Source organism: Planococcus citri, chromosome 4 (assembly GCF_950023065.1).
Source record: "Planococcus citri chromosome 4, ihPlaCitr1.1, whole genome shotgun sequence".
Taxonomy (NCBI): domain Eukaryota; kingdom Metazoa; phylum Arthropoda; class Insecta; order Hemiptera; family Pseudococcidae; genus Planococcus; species Planococcus citri.
In genome coordinates, this window is record NC_088680.1 from 21,562,551 (window position 1) to 21,576,289 (window position 13,739).

General features: G+C 34.1%; 1 protein-coding gene across 3 annotated transcripts; it reads right to left on the bottom strand.

The window, feature by feature from the left end:
* Positions 1-5,627: 5,627 nt before the first annotated feature.
* LOC135843249 (protein scarlet-like) lies at positions 5,628-13,562 on the bottom strand. 3 transcript variants are annotated; one of them, XM_065361067.1, is made up of 15 exons: positions 13,196-13,562; positions 12,943-13,037; positions 12,602-12,774; positions 9,261-9,309; positions 8,396-8,445; positions 8,167-8,306; positions 7,974-8,105; positions 7,805-7,898; positions 7,514-7,709; positions 7,191-7,371; positions 7,084-7,109; positions 6,863-6,968; positions 6,525-6,752; positions 6,140-6,275; positions 5,628-6,025 (listed from the first exon to the last, which is right to left on the bottom strand). In XM_065361067.1, the coding sequence occupies exons 3-15, from the start codon at positions 12,714-12,716 to the stop codon at positions 5,634-5,636; spliced, it is 1,845 nt and encodes a 614-aa protein (XP_065217139.1). In that variant the 5' UTR covers positions 12,717-12,774; positions 12,943-13,037; positions 13,196-13,562; the 3' UTR covers positions 5,628-5,633. The 3 variants fall into 3 exon arrangements, with proteins under 3 accessions (XP_065217139.1, XP_065217141.1, XP_065217140.1); XM_065361069.1 differs by having other exon boundaries at positions 12,602-12,799; XM_065361068.1 differs by lacking the exon at positions 13,196-13,562 and having other exon boundaries at positions 12,943-13,187.
* Between the last annotated feature and the right edge of the window lie 177 nt (positions 13,563-13,739).

Consider the following 13,739-nt stretch of genomic DNA (forward strand, 5'->3'; position numbering starts at 1 on the left):
ATAAGTTTTTATTTGTTAACACCTCAAGTGTGAAATTTTTTAAAATTTGATTTAATATAAATTATTTTATTCATCTGATGATGAATTAAATAGTGATCTTTTTGGTAATTTGAGATGTATCCAGACATCATCAAATTATGGGAAGTGTTACGCGAGCCTCCTTTAGTTAGATGCCATCGAAGTCCTTACTCCTTAGTATTAGGGGGACAACTGAAAGAGATGGTCAATGTGGAAAGTGTTGTTAGGTAGATGTTAGAGCGCATTTACTACCCAGGTAATTAGCTTATTTATTACTAATTATTGTTATATGTAGGTAGGTGTATTGAATTGGAGAATTCTATGCCTACCTATCGTCTTTATTAATGGTGTTTGCATGACTTCATCATGTGTTTTATGTATATTTCTTGTTTTTCTACTCCTAAGTGATTCCACACAGGTGAATCGCTACGAGGAAATTAATTAGCTGCATCAAGTACTAGTTTTATATTATGCATTATACCTACTCCCTTATGACGGATCTTAGTAGACTGATACTATCGAAAGATAGGATAATGTCCTATGTATAAATACGTTATAATAGGTTCTATAAATTGTAGTGTAGGTTGAATTTATTTCCTCATTCATTACATATTTTGCGTAGTTAGGTCGAATGTATTGGTAGAAGTGAGTTCTTTGAGCTATCTTGGCAACTAGAAGAATTATTCACTCCCTTAGGGAATAATTCTGAAACCCAATAGCATAGGGAAATACATATTAATATCCTTCTCACCTTCAGCTACAGCTAGTAATTCCGGCCCTAACTATGTCAAAGTTGGGTATACTTTTTTAGTAATGTTTCATTTCAACAATTAAAATTTATTTCCTTTCGAATTCTCAAAAAAAAAAAAAAACTGTTCTCTCAAATTTCAATTTTTTAAAAGAATTAAAATAATTTTGAAAAAATGTCAATCCAATTTCAATGATGAAAATATGATTGATACAAAACTTCCTGGATTTTTTCCAAGTTTTCAAAAGTCTAACAAAATGTTAGTTGGATGTGGTATTTCATTAGGTAATGTTATTTCCAAGTTCTTGAAAGTCAAATTTGAGATCAATCTAAAAGTCTACCTCGACGTTTCTCAATTTTTTCAGAAATTGATCATTTTTTTTCAGTCTCGCATGTTAAAAAGTCTGATTTAATTTATTTTTAACCAGGCTAAACATCGTTTTGGGTTCTTGAAAATTCATTATACATCCTCACTCCAATAAAGCAGTTTTTAGCCAAATTTTTGTAAAAAATGATGGCTATTGCGGTAGGCCCAACTTTGGATAAAAAGGTCGGGGATGAAAAATTTTGATAGTTCTCAACGTTTTAAGCTCAAACTAGACGATTCCCGGTGTGTCAGTTTTTATATATATATATATATATATATGGACCTAAGTATCCTCGACGTCACCGTACATAAACAGTACCTTTTCGTCACCAGGCTTTAAAATGCCTCCGGCGGTGTATTTATAGCATATTCTTAACCAGCACAGTTGTAATAGTGATTATACTCTTTTCCCCACTTGATTTACATGCTTTAAGCTTATACAAAAAAAATTTACGAGAATGGTACCAATTTGCCTCCGACTATAAACTGATCTCTTCCGTGACCTTGTGTATTTAAAAAGATATTGACTATACCAAATTGTCACCTGCTGCCTTGCCTAATAGACTGCAACTGCGCTGGCTACGAATACGAAAATATAACACAACTGGAAGCATTTAAAAAGCGGTGACCAAAAGGTACTGTTTATATACGGTGACGTCGAGGGTATGTCTGTGTTGATGGAAAAAAATTTTTAAAATCTGTATACAGTAGGTGTATACATGACCTTTTCGTCACCGGACAAAGTTTTGCCCTTTTACGTTTCAGGGGAAAACAAACCGTTTGAACTTGTTATACACAGGGAAACGTCTTCGTCACCGGCAAAACGCCTCCGTCACCGAATTCGGTGACGAAGAGAACGCGTGAGTATATAAAAGGTGACGTAGAGGTACCGTTTGCATATCTATATTTATATATAGCCGCATACAGGTAAACTCATAACGTTTTGTATAAACAGCAATCTCAAGACCCCTCTGTAACTTCGTTGCTGTGCATACGCTCGACGCGTCACCCCATAGGCCTGATAGTACTCGATGTTAGGCCGCGTTATATTCGTTAACTTGATTTTTGGGTCACCTGTGGAAAAGTATTTCATTGCCAAAACATCAATTTTTCAGAAATGCTTTTTTTTAAAAGTCTAATACGTCTCTGTTTTTCGCAAATGCCTTTTTAACAAAGCATCCTACAGAAAAATAACCAGCTCTGAGCAGAAAGGAAATTTTATGCTCTACAATTTCCTTCATTGCATTTTTTTCATAGGATGCATACTTTCCTTGCAAAATCACTGTTAATGTTGAAAAACACGAAAATTCGGAGCTGTATAATCAACTTTAAATTGAAATTGAGCAGTCAAAAATTCATTTTAGACGATTTTTGACCACGCCATGTGAAAGAGGAGACCTTCAACCACCAGAATCACCAAACAGAACGTAAAAAATGAATAAAATGATTCTTGGCAATAAGCACCTTTTTCTCATGTCCTCGTAGATAATAATTAGGCTATGCACTCATTTGAAAATTGAGTAAAATGTGAAAGTGTATAAACAGCAATCTCACGTCCCTGCTCAAACTTTGCCAGTAGACTCCCCACACCTTGTAGATTCATATGGCACCTCATCGAAAAGTCACGTCCTAAAAAGGTTACGAGTTTGTCAAAACGTTATGAGTTTGCTGTTTAATTAAGAAAAAAGTTACGAGTTTACCCCCTAGAATATTTATATATTTATATAGATATAAGTTTCACCGAAACTTGAATTTTTACATTTTATGACCTGGAACCTGTTCTAATTGATCAAATAAAGTCAAACTTGGGAAATGGGGTTCATTTAGGACCTAGAATTGACCCCCGAAGTTTCAAGGGTCAAAGTTGAAAATTACAGAAAGGTCATTTTTTTGGAGGGGCATAAAAAGGCCCCAAATGAACGAAAAAGGTCCAAAATCATACCATAGGTCAGTACCTCCATTGTGATCAACATATCCAAATTTCAGCTTCCTAGGTCATCCCCACCCCATTTTGGTTGGGAAAAACCACATTTTAGCCCTATTTTTGACCCCCTCACCCCTAAAATTGAGCTAGGGGGTCCAAATTTTCAGCATACAATAAGAGGATGCCCCTTGACTGCTTTTTGCAGGATTCAACCTACCAACCTCATTTGACCCCTCTCCAAGGTCAAAAAAGTGGATTTTTGCGTGTTTTTTTACGTTTAGCCAGACCTACAGCCCCTCCAAATTGACCTAGAGGGTCCAAATTTTCACAGTACATTGGGAGGGTGTACCCGAAGAGCCTTTTGCAGGTTTCAACCTTCCAACCCCATTTGACCCCTCTCCAGGGTCAAAAAAGTGGATTTTTTCATCGATTTTACGTGTTTTTTGAAAATTTTGACATTTAGCCAAGCCTACAGCCCCTCCAAATTAACCTACAGGGTCCAAATTTTCACAGTACATTGGGAGGGTGTACCCGAAGTGCCTTTTGCAGGTTTCAACCTTCCAACCCCATTTGACCCCTCTTCAGGGTCAAAAAAGTGGATTTTTGCGTGTTTTTTGTCGTTTAGCCAGACCTACAGCCCCTCCAAATTGACCTAGAGGGTCCAAATTTTCACAGTATATTGGGAGGGTGTACCCGAAGTGCCTTTTGCAGGTTTCAACCTTCCAACCCCATTTGACCCCTCTCCAGGGTCAAAAAAGTGGATTTTTGCATCCATTTTACGTGTTTTTTGAAAATTTCGACATTTAGCCAAACCTACAGTCCCTCCAAATTGACCTAGAGGGTCCAAATTTTCACAGTACATTGGGGGGATGTATCGGAAGTGCCTTTTGCAGGTTTCAACCTTCCAACCTTATTTGACCTCTTTCTAGGGTCAAACGTGTTTTTTTGACGTTTAGGAAAGCCTATAGCCCCACCAAATTGACCTAGAGGGCTCAAATTTTCACAGTACAGTTGGAGGGTGTACCCGAAGTGCCTTTTGCCAGTTTCAACCTTCCACCCCCATTTGACCTGTTTCAGGGTCAAGACAGGTTTGTTACCACATTTTTTGAAGGCGGAAGAAGAGAGTTGGGCGAAGCCCGAGGGGGGTGCAGGGGGTTCGCCCAAGGGGGGTGCAGGGGGGACAGAGTCCCCCCGCTAACATAAGAAAAAAATTGCGGAAGGAGGGAGTTGGGCGAAGCCCAAGGGGGGTGCAGGGGGGACTCTGCTAACATAAGAAAGAAATCGTAGAAGGAGGGAGTTGGGCGAAGCCCAAGGGGGGTGCAGGGGGGACAGAGTCCCCCCGCTAACATAAGAAAGAAATCGCGGAAGGAGAGAGTTGGGCGAAGCCCAAGGGGGGTGCAGGGGGGACAGAGTCCCCCCGCTGACATAAGAAAGAAATTGCGAAAGGAGTAATTTGGGCAAAGCCCATGGGGGTGCAGGGGGGACAATGTCCCCCCAAAGGTAGGCGAAGCACAGGAGCGAAGCGAGGGTGCGAGTAGCTCAAGAGAAGCGCAGAACATGAAAATAAGATGTTTGTAGGACGTAATTGGGCAAAGCCCAAGGGGCTGCAGGGGAGACGAAGTCCCCCCAAACACAGGTGAAGCACATGAGCGAAGCGAAGGTGCGAGTAGTTCAAGCGAAGCGCAGAACACGAGAAAAAGACACCAGCAGGAGGTAATTGGGCGAAGCCCAAGGGGGGTGTCGGGGGGACAACGTCCCCCCCAAACACAGGCGAAGCACAGGAGCGAAGCGAGGGTGCGAGTAGTTCAAGAGCCCTCAATGTTTCTGGCACAAAAATTTGGCTCTTACGTAGCGGCAGACTGCTACGACTTTTTTTTTTTTTCATTAAAAGTAACATTGAAAATCAGTTGTTTTCAAAAGATAATTCTTCCACACGTTTTCCCCTGTGGAGATGTTTGTTCCTTATCTCTAAACATTTACAATTTCATTTACAAACAAAGCTCATTGAAGAAGCTTTGATTAAAGTTTTTTCAAAAAGATGTTTTCTCAAAAAAATAAGTTTACACAAATAAAAAGGTCCCATTGAAAATAAAAAATATTATTTTTAAAAACAAATTTTGTTTTGCAACAAACAATTCTTTGAGAGAGGTTTTTTCTCTTTCTGAGAAGTTTTTATGGAATACGTTTTTTAGAAGAGTCTTTTAAAAAATACAAAGTGTAATAGCTTTTGTGCCATGAAGTTACCATTTTCCCTTCAAGCATAAAGTTTTCAGTTTTTCTTTAAAAATTAAGATTGTTAATTCTACCTACATACTTTTTTCTGTTCAAAAATAAAGATTTCATTTTTTCCCATTAAAAATGGAGGTTACATTTCTCTCAAGAAACAGAGTTTGCACACAATCTTCTAAAACGAAATGAAGTTTTCATTTTCTGTTCAAAAATTAAATCAAATTTTTATTCAACTTTTAAACATGACAAATGCATTTTCTTTTCTAAAACAAAAAAAAAAAGTGAACTTGGCATTTTCTTTGATACTTTGGTACTCTTATTGGTCTTTAATGAGAAAATAATTCCATTCAATTATTTACTTTGAAATACAATCTGATTTTTAATGCAATAAAACTAAGCAACTGGAAAATCAAATACATGCAACTCATCGTAATTATATTTCCTCGCAAATTCGCACTATCGAAACCCATCGAGTGCAGAACTTCTTGGCCATTTTTCAAGCATTGCGCACCTACTTCTGTCTTCGAACACTCAATATGTTCGACCCCTTCAAAGTACACGATCAGCACACATTCAAACGCGTATGTCAGCCATGAAAAATACCGTATCCATAAAAATATCGCAGGAATTGATCTAATGTTCATCACCATTCCTGTAAATGGATAAAAACATGTGCCAAGAAGTAGTGCCAGGGTGTCAGAGATATGAAAGTTGTTTGTTGCCAATGATGCCATAATTCCTGAAGAATACATACATAATTATCAATTACGATATCATTATCATCAAGTCCCAAGCTACATTGTATGTAGGTATTTGTAGATGGTATTTGGCTGTTTTGATTAATTCAACTCACCAAATGAAACTGATAGATTAGAATTCAAAATATTCGCCATTATGGTTACAAAAAAAGCGAACCAATTCTTACGTAAGTCTAACATCACATACGCTATAACTGTGAATAAAATCGAATCCAACAGTAACCCTGGAATCTGAGTAAATTTAAAGGTTAATTGTCAAGTAATGCAGAGAAAAACAGGCAGTTCCTTTACCCCTCCCCCTCTCGAGATTTAAATTACTTCCCATCAAAAATCAAACAACTTACAATAATGGTTTAAAGTAATAATTATAAAAAAAAAGAAAAAATGAAAAAATTTGAATTTTTCGAATAATTTTTGAAATTGAAATTAAATTATATAGGTAGCTTTGAAAAAGTACCTATTTCGATGAAACTTACTTACCAGCGAAATAATGCTTGATAAATAAAAAATCAGCGGTGTATTCATATCATTAGAATACTCTCGCAAAAACAAAGGCATTTTCTTTGGAAAATGATTGATGGCAGTATAAAAATAAGGAAAGAAGTTTTGATTCTCAATCACAAACAGTAATCCTTTCATGGAATGAATACTTTCTTGATTCGTGATCGTGCTTTTTTTCACACAAAAGCCCACAAATAAAGCAAACGCCTGTGAAATCACGTTTAATTTTTCATTAGTTAGGTACCTAGGTACTTTGAAGTTGTAATTTATTTTCGTATAGAAAAAATTTCATATTAAGTGGTAGATGTTTTACGTACTATTCTCCTGATGATATTTATACATAGTTTCGAGGGATTTCTCTTGGCACTCAGAACTTCACGATAAGTTATAAGCTGAAACTTTTGGAACCAGGAGATATATTCGCTGTAATTGAAAGAATATTTGCACAAAATAGTAGATAAATGTATTTGTAATTTTATTTTAGATGAATGTATATCTTGACAGATAGGTAGAGTAATAAGTATAAATAGGTGCTTACATTTTTTCCAGTCCACTGAGCTTCTCCTGCAGTTGAATTAAATTGAATACATTTTTCAATCAACTTTTTGATCCCAATAATAATTGTATCAAATTAAAATTGCTTACTATTCTACCGCTCTCCTCCTCAGTTTGTTCGCAAATCATCTTGGAATATTGACTTTCTTGAAATTTCAAACAAATCTCAGCAGCTTTACGACTGAACTCCAGCTCACGTTCGGGAACTACTGAGAGACTTTTAAGAAAATAGTCAGCTGGATTTTGTTTTTTATTGTAGAAATAACCGATGCTGAAATCAATCACAATTATTAATATTATCGATACTAAATTAGGCTCAAATTTCGTTTTTCACTTTGATTTGAGAATGTGGGTATCTTTATCAAGTAGGAAAGTATTTTCACGTTATCACTTGAATAAAATCATTGACTAACCTTTGAAAAAATTCTAGAGCATTCTCGATAGATCCACAGAACGCGATTTTTCCATCGTGTAACAATATTATTTGATGAAACAAATCGAGTATTTTTGCACTGGGTTGATGAATTGAGCAAATAATCGTTTTACCACCTTGATTAATCATATTCCTAATCACAGTCATCACTTTTAAAGCTGAATATGAATCTAAACCTGTAAGAAAATTTCGCAGTATTTTTTAATGTTCATTTGATATAGGTACCTATTAGTTGATGAGACAGGTAAAGCCTCATTTATTTTGTTCTCACCTGTGGTTGGTTCATCACAAAACAGCAAAGCTGGATTGATTAATAATTCGGTGGCTACAGATAATCGTTTTCGTTCACCTCCTGATAAGTTCAGCTAAAATTTTTATTCCTGTTGAGTGTTGGTGAGGTTTATTCGAATTATAGAAAGTACTTATCTAGGAATCCCTACCTGTCCATCATCGTCAGTCGAAGTGCCAATAAAACGATTCGCACATTCTGTCAGACCAACATCTTTTAATATTTCGTTTATCAATGCTTTACGATGTTTGGTGGTAATTTTCTTGTCTAATTTTATTCGGGCCTGAAAAAAAAAAATAGATTAGGTGGGTACCAGTTCTGGGCATTTTACTAAAAATGCTTACCACCAAATGTAAATGCTCCGAAGCAGTTAATGTAGGAACAAATAAATCATCTTGATAAACGAATCCTGAAATTTTCTTCATCAAGTCAGAGGGTATTTTTTGACCATTTATTCGAACATCTCCAGCAACTTTGAAATCCCCTGCATAAAATTACCTACTCTTTAAGCTGAATTAAATTCATCTTACTATACAATAGGTATGTACCTACCAATGGAATTAATTTGCCTACCTAATCGTCTATTTGCCAGCACTGACATCAATGTAGTTTTACCCGATCCGCTGTAAAAAGGCATAAATACATAATTTGTGTTTGTTTTCAATTCCATGAATTTTTGTTATCAAAAAATAAATATGCAATAGCTGATAACTACGTGTAGATATTTTATTGCCATTAAATACCTATAAATTGTTTTTAATGATTTAACCTTATAAATTTCGAGAATTTTTTTTGCACAACGTGACACTCTGGCTTTGAATTAGATTGGTTCCAAGTATTAATTATAAAAATATAATTTATATTCATGCTTACCTAATTACTTAATTGGGCATCACAATCAAAATTATTTTCAATTCAAGCGTGAATGTTTTGAGAATCGAGTCGAAAATTGATAAATACCTAGGTACTTCGAAAGTTGAACATAATACTTAATGATGCGGTGAGCGGTGTGAGTTCGTTGAAATTAATTGAAGCTTACAAGTATAGAGTAGGTACCTCCACCACCCCCTCCCCGTCATCCACATGACACACGACATCGTTAATGTCATTTTTGTGGCTTCAAGTATATTATGCCTCTGAATCTTTGTGGAAGTGAAATCATGCAACAACCAGCCAATTCTGATCAAAGGCCAATGTCTCATTTGCCGTGAACAAAAATATCAATAAATTTTAAAAAATTCTCACAAAAATCAAAAAATTAATCAAGAGTGTTGAATTTTTGGTAATGATAAAAATGTTGATACTTGCACTTCTCAAAAATTCGACCCTATGTTGAATTCAAAACCTGACTCTTCAAATGGTTCACTCGCTTACCTTATACAGAATAAAGATCAAAATTGAAAATATTATTCGAATTCATATTATTCTCCAATCTTACCTTGCGCCCATAATCGCTACCAAATTGTTCGGTCTGACATGTCCATTCACTGGAAATGAATAAAATTAGATAAGCATTTGAAAGAATGTTACGTAAGTAAGATTATAGTTTGTTGAAAAAAATGGTGCCTAATATTTACCTAGGTAAGATTAATGTAAAATACATACTTGGGACAAAAAGTTTTCATTTTTAAAATTGTCCTCCCCCTTCAATTGAAATTTCCACTAAAAAAAAGTCCCAAGTTGATATATGTAGATTCAAGTTCATTTTGACACTTCCGAAATCAGTCGAAAATTTTAACATTTAAAAAAAAAATCCTTCCAAGTTTATTTGACGCATTTTGGAGTCAGGTTTTCATCACTTAAAGATCCAAAATGAAACTTGAAGGAAATTTTCCACAATTCAGAAGTTCCCAAAATATCAGAAAAGGTGAAAGAATTTTTGAAAATCATTATCAAATAAAAATAAAACATTGAATCAAATTTTAAGCATTCGTTGATTTTATTTTTCAATTTTTGTTTTTGATGAATTTTTAAATATTCAAATGGTTCCATGAAAAAAAATAAAAATTTGATTAATGGTTTATGCCTTATTTTTGATCTTTCAAATTGTTAAGTGGTGGCTTTGACTTTTAAGACCTTTTGGAGTCTAGTATTGATTTTTAAATTTCCCATACTTGAAGAAAATGTCTTAAGAGGGGTCAAAATTAAATTCAGTGCGTATCTTTATTCAACTTTCAACATAAGAAAATTAAAAAATTCGTTTGAGACTCAGAAATGGATTTGAAACCGTCACTAATCGACTTGAGAGATCAAAAAACTGACTTTTGTAACCAAACACTACCTTTCTATTTCACTTTTATCAAATTTTATTTTTTTTTCACAGAAATTGGATCACATTTGATTTTTTAAAAAAGTTTTCAAGACCTTGTTATGGTGCAATCTGCCTCCACCTGCTAGGTGATAGATCTTAGGGTAACCCTTTACGCGATGTGATTTATTGCTATTTAGTAAAGAGGGTTCCAGTAACGTGGGAAAATATTAGAACATAGGGTGTGAACAATACCTTTCAATAGTCAAGGAGGCACGAGCTTCTGTCGATTGAAAGGTATCATCACTTGGTTTTTGCGATCAGCCGTGGCAAGATCCTCGTCTAAGTATGTGGTCAAGGAGTAATTTGTATGTAATAACAGGCCTATGCCTAAGTTACATTATTTCAGGTTAACCCACCTCGCGTGTGTTTAAGATAATATTTTGATTTTATCGTAATCGTTGGTAGTTATTAATTAATCCTCTGAGGTAATGATCCGACGATTATAACCTTTGCGGTCATATCAAGATATTCCTAGGCATCTTAAATGAAGCGTGTGATATGTGTGTCTCTTCGTAAAGCAGCCACCGACAGCCACTATTATTGGGGTAGGCTAAGGAAAAGAGGTGGTGTGACAGTGAGCAGTGTTCGGTAAGTGTAAACTTACATGGTGGTGTCTCCACTATATTAATTATAACTTTATCGTAATTAATAGATGATGTCAATAGACGTGAGGGATGGAGCATGGATTCCTCACTCACGTCATTATGAACCTATTTCGCATACATAGCTTTAGTAGATTACTCAGCTAGTAAGGTCCCGTACGGAAAAAAACCATGGTTGACTATAGGAAAAATCATAGTATAGTAACTATTGTATTTTCACGACTATAGTTACTATAGTAAATCATAGTATAGTATAGTTTAGTGTAGTACCAAAATTTTAGGTAAAAAATTGCGTTAAAACACTGATAATGGAATGTCCATTGATAAATTGTGTATTTTCAGGCATTGTAAGCTAATAAAATTTCCAAAAAACGAAAAAAAAATTTCAAAAAATTATGGCCCACGCCAGGCTCGATCCCCCGACCCACGCGTCACATAACATACATTCTACATTCGTCTTTGCCACCTACCTAACCCACACACCGCTAGATAAGGAAATAGGGTTTATTTGCGTACTTATACATATTTACATTCTATATTATTAGGTCTGGACTTATAAATTTTTCAACTTTTTTTTTTTTATTTATTTTTTTTTTTAATGATGTTACAATATATAGGTGTTTTTGAAAATTGATAAAAATTATTTATGATGAATAGTTTTAGATAAAATGAATAAGTGATTTATTTGGATATGTACTTACTATGAATATTAGGCACTTAAAAAAAAAAAAACTCAGCTAAAATTTTGGTACAGTGTGATAATTGGAAAAAAAATTAATTTTTTTATTGCCAAAATACATGATGAAAATGTTTTAATATTTTATAATTTTAATTTTCATCTTTAAATTTTTTTACACCTGCAGGTTCATGGAGCAAAGTCCTTCAAAAACCTACAAAAAAAACGATCTGAATTTGGATACAAAATGTGTCGATTTTTTTCTCACAAATTGTGTCATAAATACTCAAGTCTTCAAATAAAAAACGTGTTTCTCTTTGAATTAAAAAAAAAATTATTTTCACCGTAATTTTTATAAAATTTTCGCGAAATTCTTGTTTTATAGGTAGTTACTATAATTGACTGCGAAAATTTTCATAGTTAGTATTGTTGACTATGAAAATTTTTGTAGTTACTATAGCTGACTATGAAAATTTTCATAGGTACTATAGTTGACTACAACTCACTATGTTGACCACAAAAATTTATCGTAGTAACTATAGTTCACTATGAAAATTTTTGTAGTTACTATAGTTCACTACATCTTACTATAGTTGACTACAAAAATTTGCATGGTAACTATAGTTGACTTTAGTCAACCATAGTATTTTTCCGTACGGGGTATCAATTCCATGTATAATTGCCATGATCTGCCAGGAGAAATGCTAAGCATTATCCTATCTGTCTTGATTGAACGCGTTTAATAAATAAATAACATATTACAATATGTTATAAATAACGTAGATGTAGTGAATGTCTTGACCGAATAAATCTTTTGTACATAAATGGTATTTAAATGTTGATCATTTCTGTACTTGATGACTTAGAATCTTTAGTGGTCACTCAAGAGAACTCCCATCTGAGCTAGTCAGGAGTTGAATAAATCTCCCCCTTAAGGTGATATTTATGAGAGATACCATCGAAACAGTAATGACTAATTACACCAATCATCGCTGATCACTATCAATAATTCTAAGATAACAACCTTAAAAAAAATCAGCATTTAAAAGTTATGTTTTGTAATTTTTAATTTTTTTTTTCATTTTGACAAGATAAAAAAGCTGTTAGTTGGGATATTTCTTGTGTTAAGTGGGGTGGGGTGGGGGGGGTGGTTGAATAAAAATACATATTATGCATATGAAAGTCATTACCATTATGAATCAATTCTTTGACAGTATGGGTGGCATTTCGAAATATATGCTGTGTTTTGATGTCAACTTTGACCGTAAGGTTTTGCCATGTGATCGAGACGCCTTTGGTTTCCATTTCTATAAGTAACTTTTAGTTCATCTATCACTTATTGATGTGGAATTTTTCTTCACCTCTAAAATGATAAACAGAAGAGATCCCTACCAATAACATCTTCATTTTTATTTGTTTTTTACAACTATAACAAAGAGTTTTTGTAATTTCAAAAGAAGAAAAATTATGAACGCGTTGCTTGAATTTTTTCCAGTCGTAGGTAATTTTTATGCATGTACATTGTACTTACCTATAAATATTGAAATCTGAAAAATTTACATTCACGTGCAGCCTTGCAGGTCATCTCGTATGCAGCCGGTTCCGTATTCGTGCAATCACAATCATCTTGAAAAATGTGGTTTAGCATCAATTTTTTTCTTATGTATTAAGTACATACGTAGATATCACACTTTTATATCCAAATAAAAATATATTAAAACAGAAAATAATTTTTGTTTTAAATAATCCGAAAATCAGTATCTATTTCTATAAGTATAGCTTACACAATTGTATTCAAATTTCATTCTTTCTGCGAAACTGTTCCTCGATTTAAAAAAAATTCCAAATTCACGGCTCGTTACAAACGTGTTAGATTAAACCAAACTGGTTGTGAGAAGCCACAGTCTTGTTTAATTTATGAATAAAATCTACGTCATTTAATTACCTATGTGTGGAAACTAGAAGTACCTACATTGATGTAGAAAAATATGCATGTTTCTCAGAATGGAATGTTCGATGAATAAGACAGTTTATTTGTGTGGCTTATTCCTGGCCTATTGGCAACTAAGTACATAGATAGTATGCAGTTAGGCTATGCATGAGTCATGAGTGCTTATAACTAAATTTCAAATGCTCATTGATTGATTGATTTAAATTAAAATTGGCGATAAAATGTTTTGTTTTTTTTTTTTAAATTCTTACTTTATCCCTTTTGGGGTTTGATACCTAGTTCTTAATTTGAAATTTATGCTTTGTTCTTTTTATAAGTTTTACATTTTCAAATTAAGGAGGCTAAAAAAATGTTAATTAATTTCAAATTTTATTCAA

Bases quoted from the DNA above. Each gene is read 5' to 3' on its own strand.
- LOC135843249 (XM_065361067.1), bottom strand. From the start codon at position 12,716: ATGGAAACCAAAGGCGTCTCGATCACATGGCAAAACCTTACGGTCAAA. The intron at 8,106-8,166 runs GTAAGCATTTTT...TTTTTTTTTCAG, and splicing joins CGGAGCATTTACATTTGGTG to GCCCGAATAAAATTAGACAA. The intron at 7,899-7,973 runs GTAGGGATTCCT...TAAAAATTTTAG, and splicing joins CGACTGACGATGATGGACAG to CTGAACTTATCAGGAGGTGA.